The sequence below is a fragment of the Pteronotus mesoamericanus genome, unplaced genomic scaffold (assembly GCF_021234165.1).
Source record: "Pteronotus mesoamericanus isolate MK-2021 breed Mesoamerican mustached bat unplaced genomic scaffold, CSHL_Meso_final scaffold_507, whole genome shotgun sequence".
NCBI classification, from domain to species: domain Eukaryota; kingdom Metazoa; phylum Chordata; class Mammalia; order Chiroptera; family Mormoopidae; genus Pteronotus; species Pteronotus mesoamericanus.
Window position 1 is genome coordinate 16,680,648 of NW_026555319.1, and position 23,414 is coordinate 16,704,061.

The following is a 23,414-nucleotide window of genomic DNA, read 5'->3' on the forward strand; positions in this document are numbered from 1 at the left end:
CTATTTCATAGATATCATAGTCGGTAATAACCTCTTCTATGCCTCCCCAAGGTGTTCCAATATAAACAAACTTACCCTTTAAGTAGAGAGGACAAAGCATCAATTGTAAACAAAATGGAAGATTACCACATTGACGTCATACCATATATAGTCAGCGACCAAGAAAGTTAAATAGGCTTATCTGAAACTTAGCAAAGGAGTAATTTCTCATTTCATTAACCAGTGAAAATAATCTTCATTTATACACACTTATTTATAATAGAAAACATATATGAATGGTGAATACCTAGTAAATTAGTCTTCATAATCGCACTTTGAATGCCTTCATGACTTAACAATGGGGAGATTTTCTAAACAAATCTGCTCTTCAATGCAACTTAATGAAATACTAAAATTCTTTCATGGATCAATCAAGTGGCAAGTAATGAAAAACATTAAGTGAAAATACTTAACCTAGATTAGTAGTATAATAGCTAAAATATAATTTGGTCACCTCTCCACATTTGAGATGGTTATAGCAGAAAATTGCAGGCATTTGTTCATTTTAGTTGGGTAAAATAGAGACTTTTCTTCCCACAAGGATCTTAGCCTTCGAGAGTCTAGTCTTCTTTTGACCTTAGGACTTTTCTATGTCCCCACCCGCTGTGTTGTATGCCAGCTTCCACTGGTCTGAAGTCGTTCACATGGCTATGCAAAACATTTTATTCTAACATTTATTTCTACTTCATTTCTTCTAGTTATTAAAGGAGTTTTTGCTTAAGATAAAAGGACGGCCCTGACTAGTGTGGCTAGGTGGATTGAATGCCAGCCTGTGAACCAAAGGGTTGCTGGTTCAACTCCCAGTCTAAGGCATATGCCTGAGTTGCAGGCCAGGTCTCCAGGAGAGGGCATGTGAGAGGCAACCACCCATTGATGTTCTCTCCCTCTTTTTTCTTCCTCCTTTTCCCTCTTTAAAAGTAAATAAAGTCCTTTTTCTTTTTTAAAGGACATACACATTTAACCAGAACTTAGGGTAGTTTTAACTTGAATTGATTAAATTTTGTTTTCTTTGTTATTTTTTGTTGGTTGGTTTAAAAATGTAGGCCAGGATTCTCAAAAAGCAATCAACAATCCTATGGAAAGTATAAATGATATTAAGACCATATTAACCTTAAATTAATCTTAATCTTAAATTAATCTTTTAAAATACAGTGTAGTAAGGTTAAAGTACAAATAGAATCATTTAAAATGTGTTTCAATTTCATTTGAAAGTATGAAACGTTAAATTTCTTTGAGTCTTAACAACAGTGATAGTTAGCAAAGAAAAAAATTTAAAAACTGAGGAAACTTTATTCAATTTTGTGTTGTAGCTATTTTCTAATTATATTGGACAAATTATCCATGTAAATTTTTTTCCAATTTCAGAAATTCAAATAATTGCTCATTAAATTCCTGGGTAAAAATCCCAATAATAATCTAAATTTAAAAGCTAATAAACGCACAATAAAAGTCAACTGTATTTGTGCTTGAACATCAAAAACAAACACAAAAAATAGCATTGTCTATTGAATGACACTAAATGAGGTGTTTTGGGCTATGTAAGCATGTTAAGTAAACATGTTTTCCATGCTTTTACTTTTATGTAGCACATGACTACAGAGATTTAAAACAACTTTGAATTAAAAAGCAACCAAAACTTTCATTCTGTAGTTTTCTTCTGTAGTACTTCATTGCTAGATTCTTAATGCATTTTTTGAGGAAGATGTTTCATATACAACAAGCTAATTGGTAGCTTGGTCAAAGTCATCTACAAAAAATAAATAAAAAACTCCCTCACACATTTCAACAGAATACACAAAGCTATAAAATCTGTCAAGATAGGAACTCTCTGGAATTTCTTAAAGTATTGGGAAGTACAGCATGGCAAAAGAAGGCATTCTATATAAAGTATTGAAGCGTTCTGTAATATATGGTGTTCTTACTGTAAATGGAGTGCAACTTATCTATATACACACACACGAAACATTTCAGAAGCAGGCAAAGTAAAGAAGAGCACCAGGTCTTTAAGTTACACTTGAGCAAGTGTCTGTGATAGTCCAGCCTGTTCCGTGGAAGCAGCACTGGTGCCAGCAGGTCCTGTCTGACCTGGTGGTAGTTCCATATTGAGTCCAAGACCAGCTTCATCTGCCATTTCTATACGCAGCTTATCCGCTTGGTTTTGTGGTGGTGTTACGTTTGAAGTGCCACTCATAGCATCTTCCATTTGTTGTATTTGAACATCCAGTGTTTCATGTTGGTGTTCAGATATGTCCATCAGGGCAGAAGTCTCTTCAAGGTTCATACTCCTCAATGTAGTATCCATAGGCTTACCTCCACCTGCTATGGACTCGGTCACCTTGCCTCTTGTTACTGCAGTTTGAGCTCTGGCTGCCATAGCATCAGCCCTAGCGCTCTTTCCCAAGCAATTGTTTGGTTCTTCAGGTGGACTGCATTTTCACTATGTATTCTTGCAACTTCTGTGTTGCCTTTCTGAGTGGGTTTTTTAATCTTGGCCTTTTCAGCCTTTTCTTCTGTACTGCATTTCTTGGCATTCCTATTAACCTCCTCTGCAGCAAATTTCAAGTTAAATAGGTGTTTCTCCACATTCAACAGGATCCCACGGCTCTCGGGAGGCGACAGCGGGGGGCAGCAGCCCTGGGTTGATGGGAGGGTGCGCAGGGCTCCCTCTGAGCCCCCGTCTGCGGCTGGCTGTGCGCTAGCTCTGCAACCCCACTTCCTATTTCTACACAAGGCCGGCTCTATGTTACCTTTATTTTGAAGGGCACTTTTCTGAGATATATAATTCTAGGTCGGATTTTTTTCCATCACTGTAAAGAAGCTCTTCTTTTGTCTTCTGGATTACATGCCTACTGCTCCCGCATCCTTTCTCAGGGCCCCAGTAGCCAAAGTCCAGAGTCAGACCTCGCCTCCCAGAACCTGGGCACCCCTGACATTTAAGCGGGGGCAGAAGTGGAATCCAGGGCACGGGGTGCAATGACCCCCCGAGGGGGACGTGCCTGGCAGAGCGCTCAGTGAACTGTAATGTGACTGTGTCATCATCAGCGGCACTGTTGTTGCCTGGGCCTCTGCCTTGGGGGGCCCTTGCTCCAGAAAAGGGGCCTTTGGTAAGACACAGCCGCTCCAGGGCCCCGAGGCCCTGCAGCCCTACACGGCCATCAATATTCCTCGGCAGAGGCCCCCACTACATGCTCCATCAGTACCTCCTGCTTCCAGTGTGGATGGATGTAGTTGGGAGACACAGAAAGTTCTCAGCCACAGGGTGACCTTTTTAAGGGAAGCCGCACCAACCTCCGGTGGAGCCAATATGAAATGGGTCTTGGGTGGAAACTTGGCCCAAAGACGTTGGATCTCTGCAGACTGTCTGGTTGTAATTCAAGCCCACCTGACTGTGGGGTTTCAGATTTTGCCCGATCATGTTCTGATGCCTTCACAGGCAGCAGGGCATGTGTGTCTCTGTGTGCATCCAGGTTTCTTCCTCAGCCCCATGGCACACATGGGAAGTCCTTGTGCGTCAAGTGGCTCCGCAGTTGAGGAGAGGGTCCCAGCCTGTCTGGGGACATGGTGTTGCTGCTCAGGCTGTGAGGAGCTTCCCTGTGGCTGCAGGGAGCAGCTCCTGAGTCCCCAGGAGAGAGCCTGCTGGCACCACCCGAGGTGGGCAAGTGGCCCTCCTCACCGGCTTTGCTCTGAGATTAGCTTCTCCCTGTCCCATTCTCACCTTCCCGCCCCTTCTTCCCGCCCTCTCAGCCCGCTCCTCTCCCCGCGGCCTCACAGTGGCTCTCACCTCCACCGCGCCTGCCCTGGCTCCCTGGCTCCAAGGCTCCCTGAGGCCGCGTTCCCTGACCCAGCACCTGTTCCTAGTCACCAGGACTTGGCAGTTTGAAACAGCCCCCTTTAGTTTTTAGAAACAGTCACCTTCGGTTTCTTGACAAATACTATCCCACGTTGGAATTTTGTTTGGTTTGTTGGTTTGTTTTATGGTTGTGCAGTTACAGTTGTCCCCATCCCCCCCCCATTATTCCTCCCCTCCCTACCCACCTCCACATGTTGGAATTTCTCATTTCTCTTTCTTTTAGAAAATAAAAACCCCAATTTACTAACTTACAGTAAGAAATATTGCCAAGAACCTGAGAATGAAGCTCGGGGGCCCTGTAGAAAGCAGTTCTGCTCTGACGGAGGTGGGCAAGCAGCTGGTCAGGGGGGGCGGCGGGGAGCTTGGGCGGCGGCCTGCAGCCTCGGCCTCTCCCCAAAAGGGCCAGCTCAATCCTGCCTCGTCGTTTGTCTTCGCCCAAGCTCCTTTTGTGGAGCTTCTTTCCCAAATACGGACTTTTCTGGGGTCTCGTTATTTTCAGATTGATTTTCCTTCTCAGCAGTAACTGCTCAGATAGCTTTTCTGAAAGCCTTGGAAGCCATCTGCCCTCGGCGGTGTTTGCGCTGGTCCTGCTGAAAGGTTCCCCCTAAGCTGTGGGCAGTGGCTGCAGGTCAGCAGGTGCGATGGGGAGGAGCCAGGCCAGGGGCATGGTGGTGGGCCCGGGCGGGCGTACAGCCTCCCCAGGAGCAGCTTCCACGTGGACAGATGGAGGAAGGGGCAGTGCCGAGGCATGAGGGTGCTGGCGAGGGACTTTCTTGAGTCTTTTCCGCTGCAACCCTTCTCCAGCCCCTCTTCCTTCCCCCCGCCCTGGCGGTGAGCCCTGGGGCCTGATTCCCAGCTCGCAGATCGGGGCCTGCCTGCCAGGCTGATGCCGTTACTCTCACAGTCAGCTTTCAGCTCCATCACAGTGTCCCGTGGCCCCTGGCCCCTGGCCTGGCTCCCAAGGCTTCTTCATAAATGACCGGTCCTGTCTCTAACTTGATTAACCAAAAGGGGCTGCTTGAGCCCCTTTTTTCTCTAGGGTACGAATTTGCCTGTCTGCCTCACGTGGAGCAGGGTATGAGATTGTGCTTCTGCAGGGACTGGGTCTCCTCCTCGGCTTCCCACAGAGCTCTGCCCCCGGCCAGGACCCTCACCCACCACGCTGCAGACAGAGGAGGTGGAAGTGGACCCCAGAATGGTCTACAGGGCGACAGAGACTCCCTGCAGGAACTGTGCGGCCAAGGCCTGGCAGAGGCGGGGCCGGTTGCAAGGCCGATCGGGTTGGGATTCACGTCACTTTGGATTCTTGTATTAGCTCAAAAGTCAGGGCCAGCCGAGGAATACCCTGAACCCAGATGCTGCTTCTAGCCCCAAAGCACCGTAATGCTCCTCACTCCCCACACCTGCACACTGCCTTGCAGTTCACAAGACACTTCGCTATCCCTCTCCCTCCACTCATCCATTCCCTCAACAGGTTTTTATTCAGCACCTCTGCATGCTCAGCTCCCGGATGTGGGGAGCAGCCGGGCAGACGCAGCTCTTGCCCCTTCAGGGCCCCATGGCTCCTGTCCCCACACCGGGCCCCCACCTCCGCTCACTCCCTGTCATTGATGCCAGGCTGCACCTGGAAACTTCTTAAGTGTGATTACATGGGCCTCAGATGATTTCCAAGGATAAGCGCTCTGGCTGTCCTCAGGCCAGGAAAATGTAAATTAGTAGTTTCCAATGACCTGCTCAGCCGGGCGGACGCTGTCTGGGGCAGATCAGTGGGTTCTCATGTATGGGTTGCCAGACCTTGCCGTAGAATTTCGTCCCACTTGCCTTGTGACAAATGGGTGTGCTGAGCAAAATGAAACACACACGGTGGGGCGGGGAGAAGGGTGTTGCTTGTGCACTAAAGGGTCTTCTCAGTGGTCAGGCAGTCAGCCGCGTGATCGGGTCCCAGTGGTGCCGGGTGACTTGATGGGAGAAGTGTGGGGTGGGGTCAGTGGTTTCTGAGGAGCCATGCTGGGAGTGGGGCTGAGGGCGGTGCCTCCCTAAGTGCCAGCAAAGGCAGAAAGGAGCCCCCTCCCCCGCCATGTCCCCACCATGGGCCCAACAGCCAGTGCCCGGCGGAGGCCGCAGCTCAAAACCCAAAGGCACATGGGAAAGCTGCGAGCAAGTAACCAGGCCACAGAGACTGGGAAAAGGCTTATGGACTAGCAGGTGAGAAAGCAACACACAAAACTCAATTTGTGTTACGTGGACGAAGGCTAGTCTTCAACACAGAAGCAAGGAAATCATTGAATTTCCTGAACTGTCAGGATGAGGAGAGAATTTGTTTTCCATTTCTTTGGTTACCCAGAAGGCAGCACAAGGCACTGGAGAGAGGGAGCCGCTGGCCTTGATGTCAGCAGGTCAGAGGGAGGGGAGCAGCAGTGCTCCGGCTCCCAGCCCCTCCTGTGCCCACCGAACAAGGGCTCAGGTGAGAGCCGAGTGGCCTCCTTACCCAGTGAGTTCACACGGGGGAGTGGGTGCAGTATCACAGCCTAAGCCCAGCTGGCCTGAGGCTTGGTCCCCCTGCACCTGCCTTGGGCAGGCGAGGGGGCAGCTTATCTCCGCACCTTGGGGTAAGGCTTCGACCTGGGCAGGGCAGGTGAGTGAGCCTGTAGGCCCTGGGGAGCAGGGTCAGCTCCCTGTAGTGCCTGACCGGGGAAGGGCACCCTCACTCACCCAAGGAGACCCCATGGAAACCCCAGTTAAGGGTGGAAGCTACAGTGGGCTGGGCACTGCGCCCACCGGAGAAGGCTGTGGGCAGTCGGTTATCTTCAGCATCTCGGCAGATGCCATAATTGGAGCACGCCTTCTATTTTTATGCTCCATCTCTGCACCAGGGCTTGTCTCCCTGGAGGAGGTGGGCCCCACTCACAGAGCTGTTAGTCATCCTGAGGACGCTGCATGGCTGCAGGGTCACAGCCTTCTGTTGGCACCCGGTTCTGTGGGCGTCCTAACACCCTGACATCGCTTATGCACTTATTTTTCATTCTTCACGTGGCTCGTGGCTTTGAATCCTGTGCCCCCGCCCTTCTGTGAGAGGAAAAGAGGTATGTTCCTTTGCCCTCCGAAATGTTTGCCCAGCCTTCCACTGCTTGCTGGCCTCTCTGGCCGGCCAGGGGTCCTGGAGAATAGTTTTTCCTGGGAAGATGAGATTCAGCCCTACAAGTTCATGTTTGTGGGATGAGGTTTTTACCCCTGCCGCTCTGGCAGAATGGAAGCCAGACCTGGTTTTATATCAGCCTGCCGTACCCATCCCGGAGGCCCCGCCTTGTCCTTGTTGATAGCTGTACCTGATGAGGATGCAGCCCCTGCACCCCTCTCCTGGGGAAGTTGCTAGAGCACCCAATGTGGTTGCACGGGCTTCCCGACACCCTGGACACACCTGTGTGGTCACTAGTGAGAGAGGAGGGAAGCTGGGCCACAGGGGGCCATGAAGATCAAGAGGACACTGGTATTCTGGCTTGTGTTTTCCATCTGCCTGCCAAGGTTTCACAATGTATTATTTATTATTATCTGATTTTCCACCAGATTAGATGCTGACATGCCTTCCAGTTGGGCTAAGGGCGGTGCCTTCCAGTGTCCTCACGCCCCAACTTCTCAGCTTTAAATCACCAGCCTCCTCGGGCAGGGGGTCGGGGGGATGCATCACCCTGCTTTCAAAAGTTGTTCATCGCTGGTTCCTGTTTTTTGCAGAAGCCCCTGGAGGGCTGGCATCCCATGGGACCTACTCTGGGGAAGGCAGACCTGCTTTCCTTCTGGGTTCCCCAGTCAGGAAGGGTTGGCAGGGTCTCAGGGGACCCGAGGGCCCTCAGTGGCTTCCTGTTGCATCTGACCTGGTCCCTGTGCTTCCTGTCCCAGCACCAAGGCCTCCGACCTGCCCCAGGCAGTGCACCCTAGGGGTGCCTGTACTCAGTGCTCCGGCCAGGCACTCCTGCTCTGCCTTGCCCTGGAGTGGTACCCTCTTCCTATGCCACCGCCACCAAACCACATCCCCCTCCTGCAGTGTGCGTCCGTAAGGCAACCACCTCCACCCACAGGCCTCTTGGAGGAGGCCCCACCCCTGCCTCAAGACATTTCTCTAACACCCCCACCCCTGGGGGCTCCTGTCTGAGCCCCTCCCTTGTCAATAGTCTTGGGCTCTCTGTTCTCTTGGGCTCCTGGGAGAACTCCCAGCCTCCTCCTTGCCATTGCCTGAGTGAGGAAGAGTCCTCCTCTTGGGCAGGGGACCAGAGGACCAGTGCCACCTCCCAGGCAGGGCTTCCCCCACACACCAGGCCAGGCTGGAGGGTTCTGGCAGGCACAGGCTTCCTCTCGGGGCTGGGTGTGGGAAAGATGCTGTGATCTCTTGATGTCCAGGGCCATGGGTGGCAAGTGCCACCAGGCTCTCTGTACAGACCATGTAACCAATCCCAGCTCTGCCACCTAGGAGCCTTGGGGTCTTAGACACCATCCTCAACTCAGGCCACCCTTCCCTCTTCTGGGTATGATTCTTGCATGCCATGTCGCACGTGGGAACACCACGACATATAGGCGCACAGGATGTCCCCGAGCAGCCTGACCGCTCACTCTCAGACCCACTGAAGTTATTTGACATCCCATAGACTTGCCTCGAAACCTTTTTCTGCCTCTCCTCAGCATTCAGCTGATTGCATTCTGTGATCAAATTGGGGCCGTTTAACAAACCTCCTGAAATCTAAATAGAAATCACCAAACCTGCTATAATTGAATGTTTGAGGTGCTAGAATTGCAGATTGGAAATGGCTGTTTTTTGCCAAGAGTGCAGTGCTCCCATTGTTCTCACTTGAAACCAACACCTGCTGTGCTTCTGTCTCCTCAGAGGCCCTGCGGTGGGGTGACTCTGTACAGCCAGACTGGGAGGGGGAAAAAAAAAAGGATGCACTCAGTGTCCTCAGTGCTCAGGATGGGATGAAGGCCCCGCCCCCATGGACGGTGGTCTGGGAGCCCCAGGAGTGCGGCCACTCAGGGACTGAGACTAGCGGCTGGTAAGCTTCTAGGGCGCAGGACTTACGCAGAGAGGGAAGGGGGCAGTGCCTTCCCTGTTTGCGGTGCTGCTGACCCAATGGAGCACGGCCGGGTCACGGTTAGTCCTGCCGGTGACATAGTGCACCTAAGCCACGGCCGGACGGTCGGGTCTCAGGACCCTTGTGTGTGGGGATCCTTCACCACCCTCCCCTCCCTATGCCCTCTCTCCTGTGGAGTGGCAGGGAGGCCAGGACAGGGCCAATAGGGCCAGCCTGGGTGAGCAAGGACACACAGACACTGAGACAGCGTGTATCCCTTATTCCCATCCCTACCCCGAGTCGCCTGGTGACATCCTGTGGCTGTCTTCAGGCCTCCATCCACCTTGGACCGCCACCCTGCAGATGGCTGTTGGGGTCCCCTAGAGTGCCTGCCTCCTCCTGCTACTCCCAGAAAGCAGGGCAAGTCTTCTCTCTTTGTCTCGTCAACCCAGGGCCCTGTGGCCTGGTGACCAACTTGCTGCTGGACCTGCAGAGATGAGCAGTCTATGACCCTTGTCCTCTAAGAAGCCACTGGGTTCTTTTTACAAGTTTGGACGTTACTCCAATTGGCTGGAGACTGATCAAGAGACCCAGCTCTCGGGAGCCCAAGAGAGGGAGCCTGAGGGCCCCGGGCAGCCGCTCAGCTCAGTTGACGTGAGCGGCATGGGGCCTTCGGGGAGCGGCCGTCTGCCGGGCAGAGGAGAGGAGGAAAGAAATCCGGGGAAGGCGCAGAACGGGGAGAGCGCTGGGGCCCCACGGGACCCACCCGTGTCACTGGGTGGGCTGAAGGACCAGGAGGAGAAAGGTGATGAGACGCTGGCAGACACTGGGCCAGGCCTTGTTGGGCCTGGGCCACGGAGTCTCCATCTTCTTGGCACCTAGACATAGATGAGCCATCTAGATGTCCCTCCCTGCTCAGGACACCACTGGGGCTGCCCCCACCCCCATAGACCTGTTTCCTTCCCCTGCAGTCCTAGCCCTCTATCAAGACCCATCTCAGCACCCCCTCCCCGCAAAGCTTGTCCAGCCCTGTACTGGGTGTGGGTGCAGAGGGAGGGCTGAGCACTGGGCTTGCCCATGACCTTGGCCTTGTGTGCCCTGAGGCCCCCCATCAGCCAGACCTGTTCTCAGTCATCTCCAGCCATGGTGTGTGAGAGGAAGGGACCCCCCTATTCATCCTGTGTCTTGAGCCCAAGGAGGTTGTGGGCATGTGAGGGCAAAGCCATGTTCTCTAGAGAAACAAGCAAGAGACAGTGCAAAACGGGGTGGCCATAGGGCCTCGGGCTCCCACCACCACGTCACCACCCTGCCCCCACCCAAAACCAGTCTGCGCAGCCTTTTGGTTTCTGGATTTCAAAGAGCTGCCGCCTGACAAGACTTCCCATCCAGAAATTTGATCCATTTTCCTCCGAAGGTGTAAAAAAATCTCCACTTCTAAAAATAGCTTACCTGGCTCTGCTGAGCTGGTTGCTTCCATGGCAACCCACTCCTCCCCAGGAGCCCCCCCGTGAAAAGGATCCCAGCCCTGGCGCAGGTGCCCAGTGGGTCCTTCAGCCAGAGGTGGCTAGTATAGGGTTCACGGGGGCGGGGGCCGGGGCCACAGCAAACGCACGGGGCCTGCCACTTGTTCCAAGTTTCTATGATTCGAAGTAAATTCAAGACTGGTTATGTCCAAGAGTGAGCTGTGCTGATGAAGGCGATGTGGGCTGATGCCAGTAAGTCCTCGCTCTGCACCAGTCGTGCACTGGCTGCTTAATGCCCTTTTCCAGAGAGGTATTAATATCCCCAGTGTTTGGACGAGAGCACTTAACCAAAGCCACATGGGGTCAATGCAGGACTGCCTGACCCAGAACCACCCCCTCCCTGACCAGTCAGGAGGCATATGTGCTCAGCTTTGAGGGGAGGACAGAGGGACTTGTGAGGTCTCTGCATCCAGGTAGGAGTCTCAGTGATTAACTAGGGAGCATCTGGGGACCACCTCCTCGGCCAGTAAACCAAATGTAATGATCAATGATAGAGTGAGAGCACTGCCTGGTGTTCAGGTCTCAATAATGGCCCCCAATGATGTCTATGTCCTTATTCCCACAACCTCTGAATATGTTATCTTAGATGGTAAAGGGACCTCGAAGATGTGATTAAAGATCTTGGGATGGGGAGACTATCCTGGATGATTGGGTTGGGCCTGATATAATCACAAGTGTCCTTATAAGAGGGAGGCGGGCAGGTCAGAGTCAGAGAGAGAAACTGTAAGATGCTACTCTGCTGGCTTTCGGGATGGAGGAAGGGACCATAAGCCAAGGGGTGTAGGAAGCCTCTACAAGCTGGGAAAGGCAAAGAACCTGGTCATTCATGGCCTTGGAGCTGCTGGGTGATGCCATCAACATGCCTGGGCTGGGTTTAAGGATCCTGTTCTCTTCAGCCTCTGGTTTTCTGTGGTCACCCTGGCCCCAGGCCTGCCAGACCTCTGGCCTGTCTGTCCCTGCCATCTGCCCATCATGCCACTTGCCTCCAGTCTGTCTGTCTGTCTCATGGGCCTCTGCTCACAGGCCCACATACTCCCTTTTACCAAGGGATGAAGGCCCAGGTTCCTTGGCTTTGCCGAAGGCCCTTCACCATCTCTACTGTCCAACTAGCTCCTCTGTGCTTCACCCCTACTTCTCACATCCGTTTCCAGATCCCACCATCCTGTGCGTGACCTGCCACCTCCACGCGTGCCTCTGGGAACTGATGGGCCTGGGCAGGGCTCCTGTGATGCACCCAAGATCATTCACTCATTCACTCACCCACTCACTCTGTCCCACCCTCCCTCATTCTCCTGATGTCACTGCCCACCTGGGAGAGACTCAAGCTGCCCGTCCCCAGAGAACAGACTGCGCTGGTCTGTAATTGCCGACCTAGGTGTCTTCCTATCCCAAATCCCAGTGACATAGCCAGTGACTTGGGGGCAGACAGCACATCCCCATGTCCCTAGCAGCTTGACTTAAACTTAGACCCTGAGAGGTGCTTATTACTAAAGTATATTGCTTAACAACAAGTTAAGTAGAAATGTGGTTCGTCCCCCCTCACCCACCAGGCAGGAGGATGCTCCGAGTTACAGCTCATTGGCTCTTGCTTAGAGCACAGGGGCCCTCCAGCATGCCCCGCGCCAGCGAGCCCCGCATGGCCCTGCCCGTGTACGGCGGCTGCCATTCTGACTGGTCATCGGTGGCTGCCCATTCTGGTTATTAGACATACGGAACCTGGAAAGGTGATAGGAAGTTTGCATTGTAACTGAGAGTCCAAACTCTGAAGCCAGACAGATATGGATGCCCCAGGATTCCCTCACTGCATGGCCCTGGGCAAGCTCAGTGCACCTTTCTGCCCCCAGACCTACGTCACTGGGTTATCGACATGGTAACAGAAGCAGTGCCCTCACCCAGCGCAGGGCACCCAGAAAGGCAAGGTACACATTTAGTGTTGGAGCCTTTCTAAGGCGATCCAGAGGGAGGAAAGGCTTCCGTGCTGACCAGCCTGGATTCAGATCCAACTCTCCCTCCTTAGTGGCTGGACCCTAAACCGGTGGCTTGTTTCTAGGAACCTGCACGTTCCTGCCTGCAGAACAGGGAGAAGAGCCAAGGTCTGCTAACCACCATTAGGCTCAGTGTTCACATTAATAAAGCCCGTGGCCCACAGCCTGGCCTGGCGCATGTGGTCTTCAGACACCGGTCATGTGGGGGCTGTAGCTGGGCTGGCCTGGAGGGAGACCCCTGCCCCCCTCCCCACCCCCGCCTGGATGCTGACCCAAGGCTCCTTAGGGCTGCAGGGACAGGGTGTGCATTGGGTGCTCCCCCCCTCCCAGCCCCCTCAGTTGGGCCCCACACCAGTGGCTGGCCTGGCACTGCCACCAGCTCAGGGCAAGCTCAGAGCCGTGACTCAGCCGGGGGCCACCCCCACACATCCTGCCCACTGTGGGAAAAAATCTGTTCTCTCACAAAATGCACTTGTAACAAAAAAATTGTGTCTTGGGTTATAGAGTTCCTTGATCTAAAGAAAAAAGTTTCTTGCTGACTATTTCTGAGACAGGGTGTTTCAGAACCCCTCAGCAGCTACAGGCTCTGGCACCCTAGGCCTGCGTTAAGCTCTTGGTGGTTGCATGCTCGGCATTAAAGCAGGAGCAGGGCCCAGAGCAGCTGCTCCCTGAACCCCCAAGAGGCCCCCACGCCCCTTGGCTGGCAGTGGGCCAGGATCTAAGGCACCCCAGGCTCCCGGGAAGCGGTGCACCAAGGGCACCTGGGCAGCTATGCGAGAAGTGAGGGGGGGTGGGAGGGGGAGGAGAGTGAACGGCTTGTGGGAAGAAAGTGGCTCTGGAAGCCGCAGACTGGCCAGGTGGCCTGGGGCATGGCTTCACTTCTTTGAGCCTCAGTTACCTCATCTGTCCCCTGGGAATAGTAGTCTCTACCTTGACAAGGCCCTTCAGAGGCCACAGCCAGTGTCTATAAACAGAAGACATTTGGTACATAAGAATGGCCTTGGTCCTGCAGGGCAGATGGGTTTGATGACCTGCAGCAGGACCAGGTGGGGCAGAATCAGGGACAGGGAGCTGAGACTTTGGCCTGAGGGTCTCCAGGCGGGCTTTGAAGACACAGTGGCATTGGTTGGGTAGAGACCTCTGAGCAGCTGGAGGAGGTGTCCCTGGCAGCTGGATCAGACCTCAAGATCCACTTACGAAAGTGCACTGCTTAATAACAAGTTCAGTTGAGGTGAGGTGAGGTGAGGCAGTTCCAGGCAGTGGGACACAGTGGGAAAGGCCTCAGGTACGAGTGCGCACGTATTTGCAGGGAACGGGCAGTTCGGTGAGGCTGAGGAGGGGGTGCACGGAGCAGGGAGAGCTGCAGGAACCTGCTGGGAAAGCGCAGGTCAGGCAAGGGGTAGGCCTGGACATGGGGAGAGGAGCTGGCCTCACCCGGGGTCTCTGGTCCTAGGGTGAGAGCTGCTCCCACACAGCGTCTTCACCTCTCCATGCAGCACAGCGTGTCCTTGCATGCACATCCCATCTTAGTGGAGCTGGTGCCTGCATGCAGGCAGGTGCCTGTAGGCCTACCCCCTCCAAAGCCTGTCATTCAAGCTGGTCCCCATTTAAGTCCCCTCCCACTGACTCAGGAGGGGCCTGTGCCCACCCAGGGAAGGCTGGTGGCCACCTCACCTTGCCAGGGGGCAGGAACAGGCACCGCATAGGGCACCCTCCTTTCTGAGTGAGCCCAGGCCGGGCAGGCCTCTCACGCCGTCAGTGATAAACACAGCAACTCTGTTTCTCTCCACAGATGACTCTGGGGACGACGACGAGGAGACTGCCACCCCAACGGACAAGAGTGAACTCCACAACACCATCAAGAACCTCTCCCTGAAGTTAGATGACCTCAGCACGTGCAATGACCTCATCGCCAAGCACGGCGCTGCGCTCCAGCGCTCCCTGAACGAGCTGGACAGCCTCAGGATCCCCTACGAGAGCAGCGAGAAGCTGAAGGCTGTGAATGAGCGGGCCACCCTCTTCCGCATCACGTCAAATGCTATGATCAACGTAAGTGCCCGCCCGCACTGCCATCCTGGCACAAGGCAGCCCAAAAGGAAAGTGCCTCCCTATCCTCGGCACCTGAGTGGGCAGCTGGGGTGCTTTACGGACCAGGGCTTCGTTTCGGGTGGCTTCAGGTCGTTTCCCAAAGCTGCCTCCCTCCTGTGCTCTCTGTCCTCTATGTCATATCCATGCAGGCGTCGCTGGGCAAGGACATTCTTTTTCATTGTCTGGTGGAAACCGGAGCTGGGTGTGGAATCTGGCTGAGGCTGCAGGTGGCTAGGCCTGGCTGAGGAAGGCCAGGGCTCCCCGCTGAGCAGCTGGCCACGCCCACCCAGGAAGGACACTGGCTGCCACGCTGGCCTACAACAGCTGCTATTGTTTGTTCGGAGTTATAAGGCAGATGGAGCAGGATTGCGACCACAGGGGACATACGCGTGTGGTAGGGATGGCATTGGGGGTCCCATTAGCCAGAGACCTTTAGAGCTGAGGCTGCTGTGGGGCAGGCCAAGCTGACAGCAGCCAAACGAGTAGCTGCTGTCTGAGAACTGAGAGGCAAGTCACAGGAGTTGCCTGGGACCCGGGGTTCTGGAAGCCACACTGCTGTGACAGGGAGCCAGGAGGGTCTCTCCATGGTGACAGAGAATATAGTGCTTAACCGCGCTTCCGGGCCCTTCTTCTTTCTACCTGGTAAGCACTCCCCAGAGACATGTGTGCTTCTTCGGGCCTCCACCCTCCAGATACAGGCCGGACTGCAACAGCTTCCTCTCAAGGACAGCCAGGGGCCATCCTGGCCAGGGGGCCACTCTGGAAGCAAGGGGATCAGGATGGGGAGGTGTGGAGAAATGGAGGCCACCCACAGGCAGCAGCCCAGGTCCAGAGAACATCGTTCAGGCAGGCCGTCCGGCTGGCCAGAGACCAGGGGCAGTACCGGTGCCCAGATGAGCCTCAGGTGAGGGACCCCGCCTCCACAGCAAGGGGGCGAGACTGGAGCAGGGTTGGGAGATGGGACCAGGCTCTCTGCCCAGCACCAGGAAACCCAAAGGTGGGGGAAGGTGGAGGCTGGAGCCCACCCCAGGCCAAGATCCCCAGGTGAAACCCCGGGCGTCCACGACTTGCGCCAACCCCGCTTCACGGGGCCTGTGGGCAGCATGATAGGGGGCCAGTGGACCACCCCCACATCTGCCACCCACTCTGCTCCTGCCACAGACAGGCTTGGGAGACAGGAGGAAGCCTCAGGAATCCCCACCGTGGGGCCTGAGGCTGAGGAGATACACTTTCTTCCCAGACTCGGGAAACGCAGCCCCCAGGTCCTCCAGCTCAGCAGGTGTAAGGACCTGGGCCCGGGGTGCTCGGTGTGGTCGGTGCCCGCCTGCCGAGGGGCTGCTGGGCCACAGCTCCGTGGGGCTGCCCTTGGCGTGGGCCCTGTCGTCAGTCTGCGTTCACATTTTCCTATGGCCACCCCTTCGGCCCACGGGCCTCCCTACAGTCCCTCGACTCTAGGGACCCAGGTCCCTGCATCCCCTGCACATATATTAAGCACTTAATGACATAACGATGCATTCGTGTTTCTCCATCCACCCCAGGAGCCACCACTGCCCACAGCTTCCCTGGTCCTTCCTCCCCACCCGCTGAGAAGGAAGCCACTTTGTCTTGAGTAAGCAGTTTTGGTTTTCCCCAGATTATGAGCTTTTCAGCGGGCGTCTCTAGCACAGTGTCTTATCAGGTCTCATAGGCTCATCTGTGCTTGTGAAGCCATAAAAACAGCTCACCATCTAAGTGCATAGTGGATTGTTCCATGGGAAGCACGGCCCCTCGGTCTGGTGATGACACCTGCGTTCAGTTCTGGCACCAGGAGGGTCGGACAGGGGTGACAGGAGAGCTGCGCTCTGGGCTGGGCTCTGCCACCTGCTAGCGTGCGCCTGCCGTCAGGGTCTCACCCCGTCCTCCTCCACCGGGGAGGGGCGCGCAGAAGCCGGGAGCTGGCGCTGGCAGGCCATGCTGGTAGCCCCGGCGAGTGCACAGGCCTGCCTTTCTCCTGCGCACCCTTCCTGACAGCTGCTCCTCACCTGGAAGGAGCCACAATAGGCCAGTTCTGGGAAGGTGGTTTGCACAGCTGTGAGGCACCAAGTGGCCAAAGCCCGCTGTGTGCAGAGGGCCACCTAGGCAGAGCTTCCCCACCCCTGGCCAGGCCTTGACCTCCACCCAATAAAAGGAGGGGGCTGGACCAGGGACCTGTAACTAAGGCAACAGTATGGCTCCCACTCCCCGACCCCAGGCCCAGTGGGAGCCCAGTCACACCCAGGACCACTTGGCCCTCCCTACAGCCTCATTAGTATCATTAGAGATAGCACCAGAGTGGAAACTGAGGCTCAGAAATCACCTGAGCTGCCCAGTCGCCCAGTCAGTAAGCAACCGAGTGCGGCTGCAAGCCCAGGTCTGCGTGGCCCACGGTGGGAGTGACGGCCCCACACTCTCCGAGTTGGTGAGGGTAAGGCTGTGGAGGCGCCTCCTGCTTTGAGGTCAGCACACACAGGGGGTAGCCTCGCATCCAACTGAGGCGAACCCCTAATCTCAGGGACCTGAGTCCCCGGTATGCCTTTTACCTTCGGGCAGCAGCCCCACCAGCGCCCTTTCTGGGAAGCTGGGGTGGAGGACGGGTGGGAACCACAGTGTCCCCAGGAGGCACCAGTCAGCATCACCCACCCCGCGTCCCTCCAGATCTCTCTGTAAGAGGAGAGAGCTGTTTTCTCCTCTGTTGGATCCACAGCAACTCTACCACCCCATCCCCCTGCCCCTGCCTGACCCATGGGAGCCCCCTCCCCACCCCCACCCATAGGGAACCTTCCAGCAGCCCCCATGCCTGAGTTTGGGGCATATCTATCCCCACCAGATGCTGTGGGGCCCCCTCCCAAGAATGGTGAATGACTGTGAGTTCTCCAAATCATGGGCTCTGGCTGAGCCTCGGTCATGCAAGCAGAACAGAAAAGGAGAGGCTGCCAGCCCGCCAGAGCCTGTAGGGACACGCACCCTTCAAAGAGCCCTGGGCAAGCAGCACCTTCCCACATGGGGAGAGACTGGCTGCTTCATCTTCACTTTGCCCCAAGATGGCCAAGAATCTGGCGCTGTTCAGCTTTCAGGAGAAAAGTAGGAGGACAGTTTTTTTTTACCTCCATCAAATTTAGGAACAGCTGTCTATATCATAAGCCTTTAGGTCACTAGCTCCCAGAAGAGCAGGGTTCGTGACAAGGCCCGTTACGTGGCCACAGCTCCCACTGTGCTGATCCCACCTGGTGTAGAGGACGGCACCCTCTGTAGGTGTTTGAGGGAGCAAGGTGCACCCAGGATATTTCTGGATCAGGAATGTTGAACGGTGACACGGTGTTTCACCCCTCCAGGCCTTTGTCCATTGCCCATGCTGTGCCTTCGCGGACACCCTTTCGTCACCTTGCAGATAACTGTCAGTTCCCTTTTTGTCTTCAGAAACCCCACGTGAACGTCACCATGGCCCAGCGGCTTTCCGAGCTCCCTGTCAGGAAGCCAGTCCTCCTGGCTAGAAAGCCCTAGAACCCAGGGGCACTGCTGTGCCGTGCTGAGCTCACCCTATGGCATTTAGCCTGTTATTTTGACCTCTGCCCTCTCACCAGGCTTTGTGCCCCCTGAGGTCAGGTTCAGGTCTTAACCTGTGTCCCCAGCAGCGGCCCAGTATGTGATATTTTATAGCGGGTCTCATATCTCAAGAAAAGCATTCCAAGTAACCCGCATTGCGTGTTTGCCTGCTACATTACCACTGACAGAGCCATTGCAGCTTCGTTTCCTCCCCTGAACAAGGTCAGTGAGAAAGCACAGGCTCTCCACGCAGCCCTGGGCTACAGAGCCTCTTATCACCACCTGCTGCCACCCTGATCACCCTGCCTCACAGAGAAGCGATCCGGCCTGGTCACCGAGAAATAGGAAGAGTGTTTTATGAAATTAAATCATGGGAACGTCATACTGAGCCGCAGCTACCTCCCCTCCTCTGTGACTTCAGTTGGCAAGACTCGGAGCAGGGTGCTCTGTGGGCCTGGGACAAGCCCTCGGGGGCAGCATCCGAGCCGGTCAGCAGCACCAGGGTGAACGCAGGGAAACCCTCCCCTCTCATCGCATAGCATAGCCATGGCCACGTGGCTCATGCAGTTAGGGAGGTCCTGCCTGATGCGAACTGAACCCTGAGCTGAGCAGCTGCCGTGGCCTGCGCCAGACAGGGACGCATCCCTGTCCCTGGAGCTCACAGTCCAGGGGACTCTCACAGTGATGCTCCGTCACACACGGGTCCAGCAGTGTGCCCTTCTTGAGTAGCTACGCAGGGGCAGCAGCTCACACTCCCACCTTTGAAGGCCCAGTTTCTAGAGGGGCTGGGAGGTGGACTCCGGCCAAGCTGACCACGGCCGAGCAACAGCGTGACCCTGGGATGCCAGCTGCATGTCCCGTCAGCCAGGGTCGGGCCTGCACAAGGCAGAAGCCGCGGTCACAGAGCTGGGCCTGGAAGGGTAAAGAGGGTTTCTCCCAGGCAGGGGAGGAAAACATTTACAGCGGCCGCTTCTGGGCCGTCACTGTGTGCAAAGCAGGGCTGAGCTCCTCACTCAGATCCCTGTCAGAGGCGCGATGGACAGGGGCCCACGCTACTTCATCTCTAAAGCCCACCTACCTTCCCTGCACCTCTGTGGATGGTTCTCCAGTTGTGGCAGCCCTGTGGGTAGGGCCTGGCTGTGGGCAAACTTCCCTGACCGTGTGGGTGGCAGCCCCACCTCCCTGCTGCCTTGGAAAGGATAGCAGACGCACCTTCCCTTCTCAGCAGCCAGGGAGCAATGGAGCCCGGGGTTCACACAACTCCTGAGTGCCCCCCTGTGCACCCAGCAGCCCCTCCCCAGCCTCACCTCCCATGCGTTCCCCACTGGCCAGCGTCCTGGTGTTCCTGCCAGCCTGCACAGCCCCCCAGGTCTGCAGAGGCCAGCCTTTCAGCCCCTGCCCGCCTGCCATACCTCAGATGGAGGTTGCTTTTCCTGGGAAGCCCACCCGTGCCCCCCCCACACACACACCCACACCCGCCCCCCACAGCTGTCCCCCAGGGCTCTTTTTTCACCATTCACCCAGCTGGGTCGGCCCTGTGAGCCATCTTCCCTCCCAGGTGGCGTCCCTTCTGCCTCAGGTCCCAGCTCCTGAGGAAGGGGCTGGGAGGGGCTTAGGGGGGCCCCTGGCCAGTGAGGAACCAGGACAGGAAGAAGAATTAACATCCCATAGTCACACTGTGTAGCAGACCTCTGCACGCTGATCTCACCCCACCCCCTCCCCCCACTCAGCAGGTTTACAGTGGGGAAACTGGGGCAGCTGCAAAGATATGAGCCCCCGTGTTCCCGATTCCAGAACCTTGTATAACCTGCTGCCTTGTAGGACAGAAATAAGCTCATCCCTCCCTTGGGCTGGGGTGGGGGGTTAGGCAACCTTCCCCTGCCACCCTCGTCCCATGTCCCACCCCCTCCACTGCTGACCACCACACTGTCCGTGGGCCTGGCGTCTCATAGGCCTTTTTACTGCAGCATCATGGCGGGTCCCGCCTGCCTCCTGCAGGAGCAGAACACAGTCTCCCGTGCAATCCAGGAACCTGGAGCTTCCATGCCTGGCACTGTGCCCAGCATACGGGAGCCTCAGCGAACGAGTGACAGAGCGTGCAAGCGGGCGCTGAAAGAATGCAGGAGCAAATGAATGAATCGCTTAGTGTCTGGCGAAATCCCCTACTGGGTGATTTTGTGAGTCTGATCAAAGGCAGCCCAGCAGTTCCCTGGTCGGATTACTGTTTGGGTAACTGTGAATCAGCCTGTCATTTCGGAGGAAGCTCACAGACTAGAAATGACTTTGGTTCTTAGACTGAGCCTGAACCATTGTGTGCCCCGTGCGCAGGTGCTCCGCCGCCTGGGTGTGGGGACGGAAGCCTGTGGACCAGGATGCGCCTGGTGGAGTAGCGTTGGATTAGTAACGTGGTTTAAGGTGAAGAATGATTGAATTGGTATATGTTACTATCTCATGCTTTCGGTATTAGTTTTTATAAAGTGAAAAAAGTGAATTCAAGTTTTATGCTTTTCCCTGTAACGTTGTCTTTGTGCTGAAGCAGAGTGCCCTGGTTTGAAGGACAGGCCTTGGGGATGGTGGTGATGTGACAACAGCAACCTGCCCCATTTTCTTCCCCCGACTTTGCTTGTGCCTCACAACAGCCACGTGACGTTGGTGCCATTACAGCTTCCTTGTCATCATCACGTGTATTATTCAGGTGCCGCCCTGAGGCCCAGAGCAATCATTTTGCCCAAGGGTCGCAGGCCCAGCTGCATGAGCCCTTGGTGTCACAACTGTCAGCCTCTGAGCCATCCCAGTATTGGCCACGAGGTGTGTGCAAAAGGGCTGTCACCTATCACCAGACCTTCTGATTGGGACCGTGGCCACCCCTCCCTGGGTCAGGGCCAAGAGGAGATATGGTGGGTGTCTCCAGGCCACGGGGTACGTGCAGAAAGGTCATGTCACTTGTCACCAGGCCCAGCACACTGGGCCTCTCCTGGCTCCCCACGGGTGGCCCTTGAGTTCTAGCCGCATGGCCGCTGCCCTGGGCAGAAGAGCCCCCAGTACTGCATGGTCACTCTGGGGGCGGACTCCCCCCCCCCCCCCCACCGCCAGCCCCCTCCTGGCCTGTGGAAGCAGGTTCTGTCTGCAGGCTCAGGCAGCCGAGCCTGGCCAGAGAAGTGCTGCCTCTGTGCTTTCACTTCCACTTCCCTGCCCCCGGCCCTTGGGACCTCCTTAAGCCACCCACCCACATCTCCTCTCGGCCCTGGCTGGGGGTGAGGCGGCCACAGTCCAGTTAGGAGGCGCTGAGAGCTGTGCGGCAGGTGGCGGTGGTCGTCTCCCCCTGCAGCAGGGGCCCCTCGCTGGGCCTGCTTCCCCACAGCTGCTCCCCCAGGCCCCAGGGGCGGGGCTGAGCAAGGCACACTGCCCCTGGCGCGGCGCCACAGCTGAGCCGGGAGAGGCTCCTCAGAGTTGGTGACCCGTGCAGGACCCGGGACTCAGCCCCTCCGACCACGTGACCCTGTGGCCCTTAGGAGCCGTGAGTTCAGGTCAGCCCAGCTCACCCCCACCTGAGCACTTTGCGACAGGGCAGCACGCAGCTGCCAGTGGACACTGAGGCATGGGAGGCCCTCCATGATGGCTCCATGGTCCGGCCAGGCCCTACTCTAGGCCCTGGGCAGCCAGTGAGCAAAGCCCAGGTGCTATAACCACGGAGATGATGGGACATGTCGGAGGCAACAAGACGGAGGAAACAGCAGGCTGGTGGGGTGGCGCAAGGGGTCACCGACACAGACTGGCTGGCGGGGAGGGGAGGGATGGGGGCCTGGAGGGAGGCAGGGAGAAGAGCCCGAACCCGGCAGGCTGCAGTGACTGTGGCGGGGGTGCGCCTCGGGGGATGGGGACCGGCCACCTGAGGCCTTACGTGTGGTCGTGGAGAGCACTTCGCCCTCCACTCTGAGTGAGGGGCTCATGCAGCCAAGGAAAATGGCCCAACCTGCATTTCAGCAAGAGCCAGCTGCTGCTTGGAAAATGGGCTCTTGTGAGGCAGGGGCCGGTAGCTGGAGGCCCTTTAGGGGGCCCCTGTTGTCACCTAAGGGTGAGTGGTGGCTTGGCCTAGGGGAGGAGCTGGAGAAGCGGTGGCAGCTGCTGTGTGTTGAAGGAAGGGCTGGTGGAGTTGCTCAGGGGGTGAGAGAACAGAGCCACCAGGAGGGGCTGCCCGGTGTGGGCCTGAGCCCCTGGAAGACTGGGGCGGGGGGGGGCGGCTGCTTGCTGTCTGACCTGCCTGGCCCCCACATGTAGGCCATGGGCCCACTGGTTGGTCCCATGGATTCTGGCAGGATACAGGCCCTTCCCCAGGAACAGATTTTGTGTGGCCAACCAGTGAGCGGAGCCAGTTGGTGGGCAAGCCCCACAGACCAGAGGCAGTTGCGGTGCCTAGTGGGGGCGGCAGGGACGCTGCACCAGGCTCACCTCTCAGGGCCCAGGGGAACGGACGCTGCACTCTAGGTCCCTCAGTTTACCAAGGCAGGCCCACGAGGGTTGCATTCTGGCGCCTACAGGGGAGCCGGCTGGGTAGGACAGGGTGCAGATCCCGACAGCAGGGACTCGGGGAAGCCCAGCACTGGGCCCAGACTGGGAGGGAGTTGCGGCCAACTCCGGTTGAAGGAAGTTGTGGAGCAAAGTGCAGCAGGGGCATCAGAGGACAGGGGGTCAGGTTGAGGGCAAGTGCAGCAGGTTTGCTGATGCAGAGGCAGCAATTCAGAGCCGAGGCCTCAGATGTGGGGCATTGCAGATTTAAAGACCCAGATCCAAAGGAGCTGTTTACTGCTAGAAACATTCTGAGGCTTCTTTGAGCCCGATTTGGAAATCACATGGGACTCCTCGCAGTCACCCAAGCGGAGCAGGGGTGAGAGCCCCAGAGCTGCCCCCCCTCCCTCTTCCGGGGCCCATGGGCAGGTTCCTGTCCGGCTGACCACTGTTCTGCTGCTGACAACTTGCTCATTTGAGTCCTGGGGAGATGAATAAAAATAGATTCCAAAATTGTCTAAAATCAGTTGGCAAACTGGTGGCCAGATGGTGCCGCTCCTGTGTGCGAGGACTAAGCTATTTTGAATGTGGAAAGGGCTATTTTAAAGTTTCAATCAAAGAGCTGCCTCCCCGATGCTATGAGTGAGTCCCATCAAGGAGAAGCTGCGACCGTCCTTTTGGTGTTGGGAAGGGCTGGCTGGCTGGGCCCTGTGTGTACCGGGCGGCCTGTGCCGCGTGGGGAGAGGGCACAGGCAGATGCCCAGCCCAGCCTGGCCCGACCCGGCCCTAGGACCTGTTCAGCCTC

The 23,414-nt window shown here is 56.1% G+C and overlaps 1 protein-coding gene and 1 pseudogene across 4 annotated transcripts in view; one reads left to right on the forward strand and one right to left on the reverse strand.

Moving 5' to 3' along the window:
• Positions 1 to 23,414, forward strand: part of OSBP2 (oxysterol binding protein 2) — a 131,555-nt gene that overhangs the window by 85,386 nt on the left and 22,755 nt on the right. For all 4 annotated transcript variants that reach the window (XM_054594037.1, XM_054594038.1, XM_054594040.1 and 1 more), the window contains exon 3: positions 14,247 to 14,503. In XM_054594037.1, coding sequence (XP_054450012.1) covers positions 14,247 to 14,503 — 257 coding nt within the window. The remainder of the gene's footprint in view (positions 1 to 14,246; positions 14,504 to 23,414) is intronic.
• On the reverse strand, positions 1,979 to 6,718 carry LOC129087174 (charged multivesicular body protein 1B2-like; annotated as a pseudogene).